The sequence below is a fragment of the Hemiscyllium ocellatum genome, chromosome 15 (genome assembly GCF_020745735.1).
Source record: "Hemiscyllium ocellatum isolate sHemOce1 chromosome 15, sHemOce1.pat.X.cur, whole genome shotgun sequence".
In the NCBI taxonomy this organism is placed as follows: domain Eukaryota; kingdom Metazoa; phylum Chordata; class Chondrichthyes; order Orectolobiformes; family Hemiscylliidae; genus Hemiscyllium; species Hemiscyllium ocellatum.
The window spans coordinates 30,290,110-30,303,941 of record NC_083415.1 but is presented as its reverse complement, the minus strand read 5'-3'; the positions used below and the strand labels follow the sequence as shown (position 1 = coordinate 30,303,941).

The window sequence follows — 13,832 nt, the reverse complement described above, 5'->3', positions numbered from 1 at the left end:
GGTGGAAAAGAACGGCCAAGTTCTTTTTTCTTCTGTAGTTGATCATCTTACCGTACAGCTTGCTGCATAAAGCGATCAGGATCTTGAGCTGCAAATGTTGTCAGCAGTGTGCCCACAGGCATCTCTTCCTCTTGCCTGATCAGTTTGGGATTTGGAATGAAAAATGGAGCTTCATTGACATCTGTGACAGAGATAGCAACCGTTGCTGTGGACTGGAGTGAAGACTGAATTCCAGCTGCTAGGGGTGCTTGATTCATCACCACTACTGTCAGCACAAAGGCCCTGTTTATTTCATAATCCACTGGCTGAAAAACAGAAAAGCCAATATTTTGGATTAACTACCTAAAGCCAACAGATACAATGACAAAAAGGGAAAACAAATCATGTTAAATTCACCCTGGCAGTAAAAACATTGGAAACATTAACAGTGCACTTATGTAGATGAAGCATTCTATTGGGAGTTCAATTATTTTTCAAAACAAAAGCCATTTTCTCTCAATTTTGGTATTATGCAACACAAATATTATTTATAGCTCTCAAAATGAGAAAAACAAATTTCAGAATTCAAACCCTGGTCTCTTCTTTTTTTTACTACTTGGGCAAAGGTGGATACATTAAAATTTAGATTACAACTTTATGTTACATCAGAATTCAGATTACAGAAATTATGCTTTTCAGAAAGCATTATGGGTGACAAAAATAATTAAATCTCCAGACTGGCTTTTCACAGAGTTCCAAAGGCCTTTAAAAATTGTGGGCTAAATCCGGATCAGAAGCTGCATTATTGTATCTGCATTATTGTTATATTCCATGTTTACTGACTGGTAGAAGGGAAATGACATGATCCATATACAGGAAAATCAAATTTAACATGGCAATCTGATGTAGTTTAGGAAAACTAAACAGTCACCCAATACTTTAGTTTTAACATTTTCCAGCTGAGTCCATTATGACTATTTGACCGAGTTTCAAAAGATCCAACAGGTCACTTACCTCAGCAGGGGCACAGATGTATATTTTTGTTTAAAATTTTCATTAACAAATTCAAACATTATAACTCCCCCAAATTGTCATTATATTGTAAAAACAAGCTTCCATAGATATTGATTATAATTAGTGAATGGAAGCTTGTTTTTACAATATAATGACAATTTGGGGGAGTTATAATGTTTAAATTTGTTAATGAAATACAATTTTCTGTATCAATAATGTATGAGAGACAGCTCACTTCACCTTTTTGCATCTTCACATGGCACCTGTGATGAGCTCAGAGTGGAGACTTGTGTATGCATGGAGGTGAGAGTGAGTGAGCATGCGAATGAGTGACCACATGCATGTGGTCATTTCCATGGAGAAGGTCTGCCAAGTAGGGACGTTTCTCAAAACTTATTTCCTGCTTGATGGTGAAAATTCAGTCCTTTACTTCATAAATTACTGTTTCTTGTAACTGGCCATGAAATCCTGGAAGTAGCGTGAATGAATGGCCTGGTTACCAATAATGGCTACTGTTGTTACAATATTCTTTGCAACGGTCATCGACAAGGGTTCTTAACAGAAAGATGAAAGGGTCTCAGTTGCCATCATGTTTCTGAGCAAGCCGATTTGAGCTCAATTTGTGACATTGCATATTCAATGCTGCTCAGCAAACTGCACCAGTTCTTCAAAGAACTTTATCTGTAGTCAAACTGCTGCGTACACACTGTGGTCCTTTATTGAAGTCAACGTTAGCAACTCAACTACAATCAGTCCAATTCTGAGCTTATGCGGAGATCATCAACTATAGATACATCTTCATCTACACTAGGGAACCAAAAAAAAGTTTCAACTGAGAAACAATGATTGGAGCAAGTTTTAGTGAGGATTATTTGGTGTTGGCTTTAATAAGGCAGTTGTGGCTAGTTACCTGGATTTTGTGCAGTATTTCTAAAGTAAGACGTTGTGTCTGTCAGCTAAATTCAGCAAAATAAGCCAACTTTATAAAATGCTCAGAAGTTTTAATCAGTGCATGCAACATTTGAGTTTAGGGGAAAAAAACACTTCATAGATCAATTTTATGTACCTATTTATTTGTAAAACCTGACTGATTTTATAGTCTTCGGTAGACCTGATCTGAGTTTCTATTTCTTTTTTAAATCAAAGTTTGCTTATCAACTCTTTAAACACCTTCACGCACCTTTAAATTAAATAATTGTGATGTTGCTTTAAAATAACACCATTCAAAAAAGAACTCTTTTCCCAAACTCTCGTGAAAGATTCTCAGCAAAGAATCACAAACCATGACAGGGGCTGAGATACTGCCAACAAGTAAATAATCATCTATGGATCACTGCAGCAACTCAATTTCCAAGATTTATAGATCTCATCATGCACAAAAGTGTTGAATTATTTAACATTCCGGCTAAAAAAGGATATGGAACATTCACCATGAAGATGGTGAATCAGGATTTATATCCCACAAGTGTTCAGGCCTGATGATATCTGATCAAAAACAGTATGGGTGAACCAGGGCAACAAGATGAATGAAGCATCAATTATAACCCTCGGGGGTTTCATGAGACGTGATGTATATATAAAAAGAGCAGAATTATCTGTTAATAAGTTAAGGTGGTTAAAAAAAAGACAGTTCAATGGTATATTATGGGATGAATTTCTCAGCTTGTGAATGCTGAGTCAGTTGGAAATGTAAGAGAAAGGAAATTTTCAAAGTTGAGGCAAAAAAAAGCCTGATCCTCCCCCAGTTTGAAAAGTGACATGGGAGTCTCACTAGTAAGTGGCAAGAGATCCATTTTCAAGCATTAACAACTCATTATTATCTATCTTACCTCACTGCTATGCAATTTGCTATTTTTGCTGGCAGCAGAGAGAAACTAGGTGGGTACCAAATCAAAACATGAAAGTCTGCGTGTGTGCTTGTTGCAGCTCACCAGGGTCCCCTCAAGGTTTTCAGCTTGGTCGACATTTCTCAACATCTCTGGGCATGCTACATGGACAGCAATCGCCTTTATCCATAGAGACTGGCATCAGCAAAGCATCAGCCTCACAACATCATCATTGCACATTTGGAACTGACATAATAAAGTTCAGTAATTCAATTTGCACTTTGGAACTCACCACCATCTTACATTGCAACACCTTTGGCAGACTGCTTTGCAGCAGGAACCGGCATCCATCACATGCACCAAAACAAGGGCTCTTAGCAGGCTCTCTCAGTGTACATTCACTTTGTGTTTACTTGACTGTTCACTGCATCTCTCTGCCTTGCCTTGCCTAGCCTAGCCAGGCAACTTGTCATGTTTGGCAGCAATGAACAGTCAATGAGTAGTCTGGTTATTTCAGGGTCTGATCTGTTGTCAGTCAGGAAACATGGTGAGGTGTCCTGGTTAGGTGAGCAGGAAGTGCAGAGAAGAGAAAGTGTTAGTGATTTTGAGAGGTTGTGAGGGTGAGAGCTATTGATGAAAGATGCTGCCTGCAATATTGAGAGTGGCAGATGATGAGCCTTGGTGGGAGGTGGGTGGAATGTCTGAGTTTGAGAGAGTGTGAAGTAGCAAAGTGAAGGTAATGGTACTTACTCTTTCAAAGTGTCGAAGATGATTCCTTTCATGTGCCATAGCCATACATTCCTCCAGACTGTGGACAATGCCTTGACCACAGAAAATAGGAACAGGAAAAGGCCATTCAGCCATTCAAGCCTGCTCTGCCATTCAACATGATTACAGCTGATCATCAACCTCAGTGTCCTATTTCTACTTTCACCTCCTACTTTTGATCCCTTTAGCCCTAAGAGCTATTATATATAACTCTGTCTTGAAAACAATCAATGGTATGCTGTCAAATGCTTTTTGTGGTAAAGAAATCTATGGCTGAAGAAATTTCTCCTCATCTGAGTCCTTAAATAACATACCCTGTATCCTTAGTCTGTGACCGCCGCTTTTGGACACCCCAATCATTGGTAGCACCCTTCCTGCATTTACCTAGTCTAGCTCTGTTAGAATTTTATAGCTTTTGAGGAGATCCCCCTTAGTCTTCTTCTAAGCTCCAGTGAACATTGTCTTAACCGACCCACTGCCTTGGTTCATATATAGACAAGAGAGTTGAATTACAAAGGAGAGATGTGATTGACAGCCCCTTACATCGAAGGTGCATATGGCATTGAGAAATGTAGCAAAACTTGAATTACTGGCTATCGGGGCAAACTCTCCATTGGTTGGAGTCATACCTGGCACATAGGGAGATGGTTGTAGATGTAGGAGATCAGTCATTTCAGTTCTAGAACATCTCTGCTAGAGTTCCTCAGGGTAGTTCCTCAGCCCAAACCATCTTTAGTTGTTTTACCAATGATCTTTCCTCCATCATAAGGTCAAAAGTGGAGATGTTCACCAATGATTACACAATGTTCAGCACCATTCGCAACTCATCAAATACTGAAGCAGTCCAAGTTCAAATACGACAAGATCTGGACAATATCCATGCTCAAACTGACAAGTGACAAGTAATATTCATGCAATTCACACAAATGACAGGCAATGACCAGCAAGAGACAATCTAACTACCATGCCTTGACTTTCAAAGGTCTTACCATCATTGAATCTGCATTATCAACATCCTTAGGATTATCATTGATCAGAACTCAACTGGACTTGCCACACACACACAGTAGTTGCAAGAGCAGGTCAAAGGCTAGAAATACTGCAGTGAATAATTCACCTCCTGACTTCCCAAAATGTCCATCACCTACAAATACTCCCCATTTGATTGGCGCCACATTCACAAGTATCCATTCCCTTCATCACTGACACTCAGTAGTGGCAGTTTATACTATCTACAAGCTGTACTGCAGAAATTCACCAAAGATCCTGAGACAATATCTTCAACTCCACAACATGTCCATCTGGAAGGATAAGGATAACAGATATATGGGAATACCACCAACTGCAAGATCTCCTCCAAGCCACTCACCAGCCTGATGAGGAAATATATCACGGTTCCTTCACTGTCACTGGGCCAAAGTCCTGGAATTTCCTCCTTAGGGTGATTGTGGGTCTAACCATGCCACATGGTCTGCAGCGGTTCAAGGCGGCAGCTCACCACCATCTTCTCAAGGGCAACTAGGATGGGCAATGAATGCTGGCCAGCCAGCAAAGCCCATGCTCCACAAATAATGAAGAAGGAATCTGCTATGGATTTCTTCACTTACTCAACTTGGTAAATCACATTGAAGCATCTCTGCATCCTCTTCACATCTCACCCTCCCACCCAGCTTTGTGCCATTTGAAAACTTGGAGATATTACATTTAGTTCCATCATCTAAATCATTAAGACATATTGTGAATATATCTTTTATATTCTGTATCTTATATCTGTTCCAAGCACAGATCCCTGCAGTACACTCCTGGCCACTGCCACCCAGAAAATGACCCATTCACTCCAACTCTTTTATCACTGTCTGTCTGCCAGCCAGCTCTCTATCCATGTCAGTACACAACACCTAATCCCATGAGCTTTAATTTTACTTGCTAATCTCTTATGTGGGACTTTAGTGAATGTAATCTAAAAATCCAAATAAACTGTATCCAATGATTCCCTTTTATTAACTCTACTAGTTACGTCTTTGAAAAAAATCCAAGGGATTTGTCAAGCATGATTTGTCTTTCATAAATCTGTGTTCAATCTATCTGAACATTTTTCCAAACACTCTGCTATGGAATCACTTATGATGGCCCTGTACATTCTCCTTACTACTGAAACCAGGCTAACCAGTCTATAGTTCTCTGTTTTCTCTCTACCTCCTTTCTTTCAATAGTGGGGTTATAGTTGGAGCTGACCTTCAACCCATAGAATCTGTTCCAAAGTCTGCATGATCTTAAAAGATGACCACCAATGCATTCACTTTTCCTAGGGTCATTTCCTTAAGTATTCTGGGATGTGGAATATCAAGCTCTAGGGTCTTGTTGGTCTTTAAACTCTTTAACCAGGGTGGCTACATCAGAATGTTCTGGCAACGCTAGACAGAGTCTGCAGCTGGGGGTTAAATATAATATTCAGAGTGTGAACACTGCAAGGTCCTGGTACCGGCTAGTAATTCACCTCTGTCAGTGCAAAATCATGCAAGAACAATGTTGTGGTGCATATTTAATGGGGCGAGCACCATAAAATTGAGCAAGTCACTACAGCTCATGAGGGAACTCCTCCATGAAATTGAAACAGTCAAATTTTGGAAAAAATTCATCCCTACATTTCTTTGGTTGCATGCAAGTATAAACCAAATCAAACGAAAATAAATACAGTGAAAGGTTGTAACCACTGTTTGAGGCAGACTCATACCGGACATCAAACATCAACGCTTTCTTTTTCTTTCCTCAAATGCTGCCAGATCTGATGACATTTTCCAGCCCGTGTTTGTTAACAGAGTTAATGTCTGTTATTGTTGTAGGATATCTGCACAATATAAACAAAATTGAAAAGATCCACTATCTATACTCTAGGGTAAATTCAGCCCATGTCAAATGTGATAGGGGTATAGTTAAAGGATAGAGTTACAATGCAGTAACATGAATTCTCCAAATGATCACCCAAAGCTCACTGTCAAAGCATGAGCTAATATCTTCACAAAATCTGAATTTAATAAATAATTTGTTAATACATGTAAGTCCTACTATTAGATAGGACATACCTGACTAGTGATCTGAAAGTGATAAGGAAGAGTTATTAATGAACATCACAACTGTAAATCATACAACACCAGGTTATAGTCTAATAGGTTTATTTGGAAGCACTAGCTTTTGGAGTGCTGCTCCTTCATCAGGTAGTTGTGGAGCAGGATCATAGGACACAGAATTTATAGCAAAAGACATGCAACTGAAATGATATTTTGAATAAACCGAGATTGCTGTTAAGTCTTTCATCTTTTAGAATGGGTTGCAGGTTTTGGTTCATTAATATGTAAATCCCAGAACTTCTTTAAAGCCACATTCTCAAGACATCTCAGCTCAGACAATGCAATAAAGGTGTAAGGTTAGAGTCTGTCAGTATCTCAATCTTGAGTCAGACTCGTTCTATTTCCAAAGTAGAATTTACAAAATATTACATGGATTGACTGCCTGCAGATTGTGTATTTTTTGAGCAAAATAGAATCTTTCTGCAAAAATAATTCTGCAAATTCAAATTCACCCCAGAGACTTATATGTGTGTGCACATGCATATGAGTGTGTGTGAGAGAGAGAGAGAAAGAGAGAGTTTGTACGTATGAGTGCATATGAGCCCATGTGTGTAAGCTTGGGTGTGTGTGTGTGTGTGTGTGTGTGTGTGTGTGTGTGTGTGTGTGTGTGTGTGTGTGTGTGTGTGTGTGTGTGTGTGTGTGTGTGAGAGAGAGAGAGAGAGAGAGAGAGATGGACTATAAACCTGTGAGATGGTGTGTGTGTATGAGAGAGAGCCTGTGTCTGCGTGAGTGTGTAAGTATGTAAGAGCGTGTGGGTGTGCTGTGCGTGTAGTGTGGGGTGTGGTGCGCGTATGTGGGTTGTGTATGTGTGTGTTTGGCGGGGGGGGGGGGCGGGGTTGGGTGTGTGTGTATATATAGTGTAGTCGGGTCTCCTGTAGTGACATGAACCCAAGGTCTTGAGGCCACCTCCATGGGTACCAAACTTGACTATCAGCCTTTGTTCGGCCACTTTGCGTTGTTGCCTATCCCTGCACACAACTACCTTTGATGAAGGAGCAGTGCTCCGGAAGCTAATGCTTCCAAATAAATCTGTTGGCCTATAACCTGGTGTTGTGTGATTTTTAATTTTGTCCACCCTAGTCCAATACCAGCTCTTTCACATCATCACAACTTTGTTGCAGATCCAAGGCTTCCTCTGAGCAATGCCATTGAAGATTCACTAGAACGATAATGTTGGCTGTGGCATTCAATATGCATATCTATGATTCTTTCAAAATTAATTATGAATAGTTTAAAAATCTCAAAAAGGAACAGAAAAAGTAGTCAGTACCTTCACCACTGTAACGATGCCATCATTGGTAACAGGATCAGTTTTAACGATGAAATGACCAGCAGGGTCTCCGCTGACAATCCGGTACACTGCATTCCAGTTGGAAGTATGTGGCTGGTCGCGATCTGTGACTGTCAAATTAGCAACAATTGCATCTATTTTGTTCTCTTGAACTTCTCCATAAAACTAGGAATAAAAACATGAATCTTTAAAGATGGGCACATTGTTTTGCACTTTTCACAGAATCTCATATGTTTACAACATCTGACAGGTCAAACATATTCATCTTTAGCAATTTGACATCAGGAATTAAATAAAACCAACCAATCCCTTTACAATATGGGCAGTTTACTTATTTCAAATTAACAGGTGAATGTACCTCCATATGTATACAAGGATCAGAATAACCCAATGCAACTTCCAAATGAAATGATGGTTAAAAGCCTATATTAAATGTAGCTAATTTGGGGAGATTGTGGCATTATTACATCATCAATAGATTTGTAACCCAGAGCCCAGGCTAATGTTCTGAGGGCATGCATTCAAATCCCACAATGGTAGTTACTGAAATACAAGTTAAATTAATAAATCAGGAATGAATCTAGCGACTGTGAAACTAGCATCAATTGTAGTAAAAAAAACCATCTCATTCAAGAATGCCTTTTAAGGAAGAAAAGCTTGACACAATTACCCGATCTGGTCTGCATGTGATTCAGTAACAGTAATGTTGTTGGCTCTGAAAAGGTATGGCAAGCCACTGATTTTCAGTGGTATTTGGGATGGGCAATAAATGTTGGCCTTACCAGCGATGGTCACATTCCATGAAAGAATTTTAAAAATTATAATGCAATTTATGGAAGAAATGCCATTACCAAAAAAAGAGGAATGCAGTTAGAACATACTAATTAATATTCTTAATAATTTAAAGAGCATGTCGAGATACTATAAAACTTAAATGAACATAGTGCATATATGTTCATCCAGTGACATGCAGAACAGTATATTAACAGCAATCTTGTTACAACCAGATGAGTGGTGAATTGAACCCCGTCTTTTAAACCCCCTCAGCTGACACTTCAAACCATTCCAAAGTTTCCTTGAGTGAAATAAAAGACTTTAAAAACACGCTATTCCTTACTATCCACTAGAAAAATAATAAAACATGACATTATATTTATGGTTGTCTCCTTTTGTTAAAAAGGAAAGAGTATCAAATACAAAAAGTAAAATAAAAAATCGGCAGTTCAAATGTCTTAAGAGTCTTTATCGTGTGAAGTTTCAAGCTGAGACCACAGTTGTTTAATGATGCCTTATATCCTGAACAGTGGTGAAGTGTGGGTATACTTGCGTTCTCAGTTAATGGATGTTTCATAGATTTGCTTTATCACTCGACACTGTTTTTGAAAGACAAAGGGAAATAGGTGCAGAGAAAGAGAGCAAGCCTTCAAATTCTATGATAACAAATTTATCTCTTCTTTATTTCTCCTCAAAAGCTGTTGACAGAAAGACAGTTCCTTTGTGTATTCCATTGTTTGGCTTTGTTGTTCCCTCCAAGCTTAAAAATCTGACGTCACTTTCAACTGAATTTGTGAAACTTCCAGAAAGGTGTAAATCAAACTGGAGATATGGATTAGAGTGCTTGCTTTTGATTAATTTAATGAATTGTTCATTTAACTTTCTTATGGGACTATCTTACGCTGAAAGATTGGAACGACTGGGCTTGTATACACTTGAGTTTAGAAGACTGAGAGGGGATCTGATTGAGACGTCTAACATTATTAAAGGCTTAGACACTCTGGAGGCAGGAAGCAGATTTCTGCTGATGGGTGATTCCTGAATTAGAGGACACAGTTTAAAAATAAGGGGTAGGCCACTTAGAACAGAGTTGAAGAGAAACTTCTTCACCCAGAGAGTGGTGGGTGTATGGAATGCTCTGCCCCAGAAGGCTGTGGAGGCCAAGTCTCTGGATACTTTCAAGAAAGAGTTGGGTAGAGCTCTTAAGGATAGTGGAATCAAGGGTTATGAGGATAAGGCAGGAACAGGATACTGATTGAGGATGATCAGCCATGATCATAATGAATGGTGGTGCTGGCTCAATGGGCAGAATGGCCTACTTCTGCACCTATTGTCTATTGTCTATTAAGTTCAGACTGTGTGTTGTTTCTTGGTGGTTTTATGAACTAGTTCAACCAGGTCCGGTGATCACTCCAGCCATCTAACATCAATATTCTTCTTTTTCGTTAACCTTTTTAGTCCATGAAAGGCATTAAAAATCAAATGATGGAAGTTGAAAATTAATATTCTACTTTGCCAGTATCAAAACAGATCTCCTCAACTATACTTATAAGTTTACTACTTCTTTAGCAGTGCAGAACCTGTAATTGTTCTTATTTGCTACATTCCCATTAAAGATCATTGGAGTACATTTTACAAAGCTGGAATTCAATCCATTCTTAAGTTCAGAATTCATTGGGAAGTCAGGCCCAGCAGCCCAGCATGTGAAGAAATCCTCTCTGGATTTGATCTTGCTTTAGGTGTTATCTTGGTTCTGGTATTAAACTTCTTTCAAATTGGCACATTTCAGATCTTTTGCTCAAATCTGACATCATTGGATAGTTGAATTTACATTATATGTTTTAAAACTTGATTGCAAATATTTTTAAGAAAAATGATACGTACATTGCTCCCTACATTAGTATTTATTGCTGGATAATGCAATGTTTTTGCTTTGTTTATATCTTCTGTTGGCAATAATACCTATACTACGCTGTTTGCCATTTCAATTCAACACAACAAAGCAATGGCTCTCTGGGGATTCAGCAAGTGCTTCCTGATCTCAATGATAAAGATAATCTCACATTGAGAGAGTGAAATCAGTCTAAGAGTGAACAGAGTGAACTAGGCATGTAGCAAATTATCAGGTTGTGATACATGGCTGTGATTTTTATTTTCCATTAATGAGGTGAATAGTCCCAAGGCTTCTAATTTCAAAAATTGCAAAAGTGACCAAGGGAAGTGACTAGGAAATAAATCTTCAGAAACAAATTGAAAAATGTTTTTATGATCTTCTGTGGAAAGAAGATCAGGCATGATGTTGAATTATCTGCCAATTCACCACAAGTCCGTTTGCACTGCCAGCAGGACCAAATTTCACTTTTATACAGAACAAAATCAGAAAAGGCAAAGGGTCCAATTGTTTATAAGCAACCATGAACTAACTATGAAGTAACAGATACTATTAAGTAAAACTTCTAAAAGAATAAAAAGCAATTGAAAATGAGTTAACTGAGAGTTTAGAAAGTCAAACAGAGATGCAAAGATAGTAGTATGGGGCAGATTCTTCCCATCCCTTAACAATAAAAGCAATAGTGCAATCTTCCATCCAAGGTTCTAATGGTGAGATGGGAATCTTGCTGGTCAGCACAAATTTGCATACAAGAAAGAATTGAATAGCCTTTATTTCACTAGACTCAAGCAGTACATGTTTATACATTGCCAATTACAGATCAAACTTAGACACAAAACTACCTCGGCACAGCATTTTTATTACAAAATTTGGTACAGAAATAAAATGTCCAGCAATACAGAAAACAGTTCTGGCACTGAGCTTCCAGTCCTCACTGGGGCCTGGCTACACACTGTCCCTGTGACATGCCAAACCTAGGACGCCCCTGCAGGTGGAGGCTGCTACCCCAGGCCAGGGCATTGCCACCTAACCCCGGGAGGCCCCTACAGGAGGAGACTGATACGTCAGGCCGGGAGGTTGCCACGCCAACGCTGGAAGGCTGCTGTGCCAGGCTGGGAGGTACCATGCCAGCATCTGGAGACCAAAAGTGCCAGGCTGGGAGGACACCATGCCATGACGGGAGGTCGCTGTGCAGGCTGGGAATTGTCGTCAAAGATCAGAAGTCAAAAGGAAAAAAAGGAGAAGATGAAGACAAAATAAAACACTAGGAGGAAGAAAAAGAGAAGAGAAAGAAGAAAAGAAGAAGAATGGGCAGAGCAGATGAGCTCCGGCTGGAGCATCCTACTCTGCCACCATCTTGCAACCATTTTCTGTATGCCATTAATCCTTGACTTCACCTCATTTATATGCAATTTCCTATTCACTAACACCATGGTGAGAAAACCTGCATGCTTCTTTGGGCCTCCACCTTGGCCAGTATTTTCCAACATCTGAGGACACATTATATGGACAACGACTGCCTACAGTCTTTGTCTGAGTTTGGCATCAGACATGTACCAGCCTCACTACGTCCTCATGGCACATCTCCAACTCACTAATTATAATGCTCTCCACTTCAATACCACCCTTAGGAGCACACCAACATGTTTCATTACAATGTAGCCACCAAAACACTGTGCATCAAAGGACAGATACCAATGTCCTGTATCAGAATCTCAGGATTCTTTGCTGCACACTAGTCCTCATTCAATTTGTGCTTACTTGGACACTTGCTGCATCACTACCTCAACTTGCCTTACTTTTATTTGCATTGACATCTCATTAAGAACATATGGCCTCAAAGTGCTTGTCTTGCCTTTCCTTTTAGTGCTGACACAAAGCCAGGCAGTTCATCGTGGTTATCAGCAGTGAACAGTCAAGGGGCTGAACATCTTACCGCAGCAGTATGCGACGTCAATGTCAGATGTACATGATACATCAGCATGGAACAAACACGCTGCATGTGCTTCAGCCCAATGGTTATTTATCCAAGTCTAAGGGAACCAGCCCTGTCTAGAAGACTGTTATCAATCAGGATGTCTCACCATATTCAATCAAGGGGCTTAGACACAACATTCGTCATTTCAGGCGGTCAGGGCTAGGGATTCCACATAATTAGAGGCCAGGGTGTGGGCCATGTTCAGTCCTGCAGATCTAATGCAACCATTCCAAGATTGGCAGTAAGTTATTTGGGGAACTAACAGAGATCAATCCTGGGCATTAAAAGTCAAGACAGGTCATCAAGAGTCACTACTGTGGTGGGTAGGTTGGAGAAGTCAATTGTGGAGATTGGAAGTAGGATTCTGGGAAATAATAATTATGACAGCGGGTAAGGCAACATATAAGAATGGGTGATGATAGTGCAATTGAGGACATGATTAGATTAGATTACTTACAGTGTGGAAACAGGCCCTTCGGCTCAGCAAGTCCACACCGACCCTCCGAACAGCAACCCACCCAAACCCATTCCCCTACATTTACCCCTTCACCTAACATTACGGGCAATTTACCATGGCCAATTCACCTAACCTGCACGTTTTTGGACTGTGGGAGGAAACCAGAGCACCCGGAGGAAACCCACATGGATGGAATGTGCAAACTCCACACAGACAGTTGCCTGAGGCGGGAATTGAACAGCGGTCTCTAGAGCTGTGAGACAGCAGTGCTAACCACTGTGCCATCGTGCCGCCCAGTATATGTTACTGCAAGGAGGGCAGGGTAGGGGATGTGACAAACACCCTGGCTTTGATGTTTCTTGGGGTTGGGGGAGTGATGTGCATCCTGATGGTTGCCATAATTAAGCTGCAGGCCAGGGTTCGTGATAATATTGGAAGATAAATACTCCAATGAAAGTGTTGGATGGGAACATGCCAAAGCAACCATAATTGAGGGGTCCTTTAGGCAACCCTGACTGAGGCCTAGTGCAGATACAATGCAGCTGTTCTTCCACTGGGACCAAAGGAGATCCAATGATAGGCCCCAGAAGATGGGTTCTGAAGCCTGGATCAGTCTCATGGAGCCTTGCAGTGCATCTCAGATAGAGTGACCTACATAATCCCAGCATGTGATGCTGGACTAGCTAATGAGGGGATGTATTGGAGACTGGAGAGATAGAAGAGCAG

At 40.2% G+C, this 13,832-nt stretch overlaps 1 protein-coding gene across 2 annotated transcripts in view; it reads right to left on the bottom strand.

The window, feature by feature from the left end:
• Positions 1–13,832, bottom strand: part of LOC132822921 (cadherin-4-like) — a 672,789-nt gene that overhangs the window by 66,090 nt on the left and 592,867 nt on the right. For both annotated transcript variants that reach the window (XM_060836327.1, XM_060836328.1), the window contains 2 exons: positions 7,986–8,171; positions 52–305 (listed from right to left, as the gene is read on the bottom strand). In XM_060836327.1, coding sequence (XP_060692310.1) covers positions 52–305; positions 7,986–8,171 — 440 coding nt within the window. The remainder of the gene's footprint in view (positions 1–51; positions 306–7,985; positions 8,172–13,832) is intronic.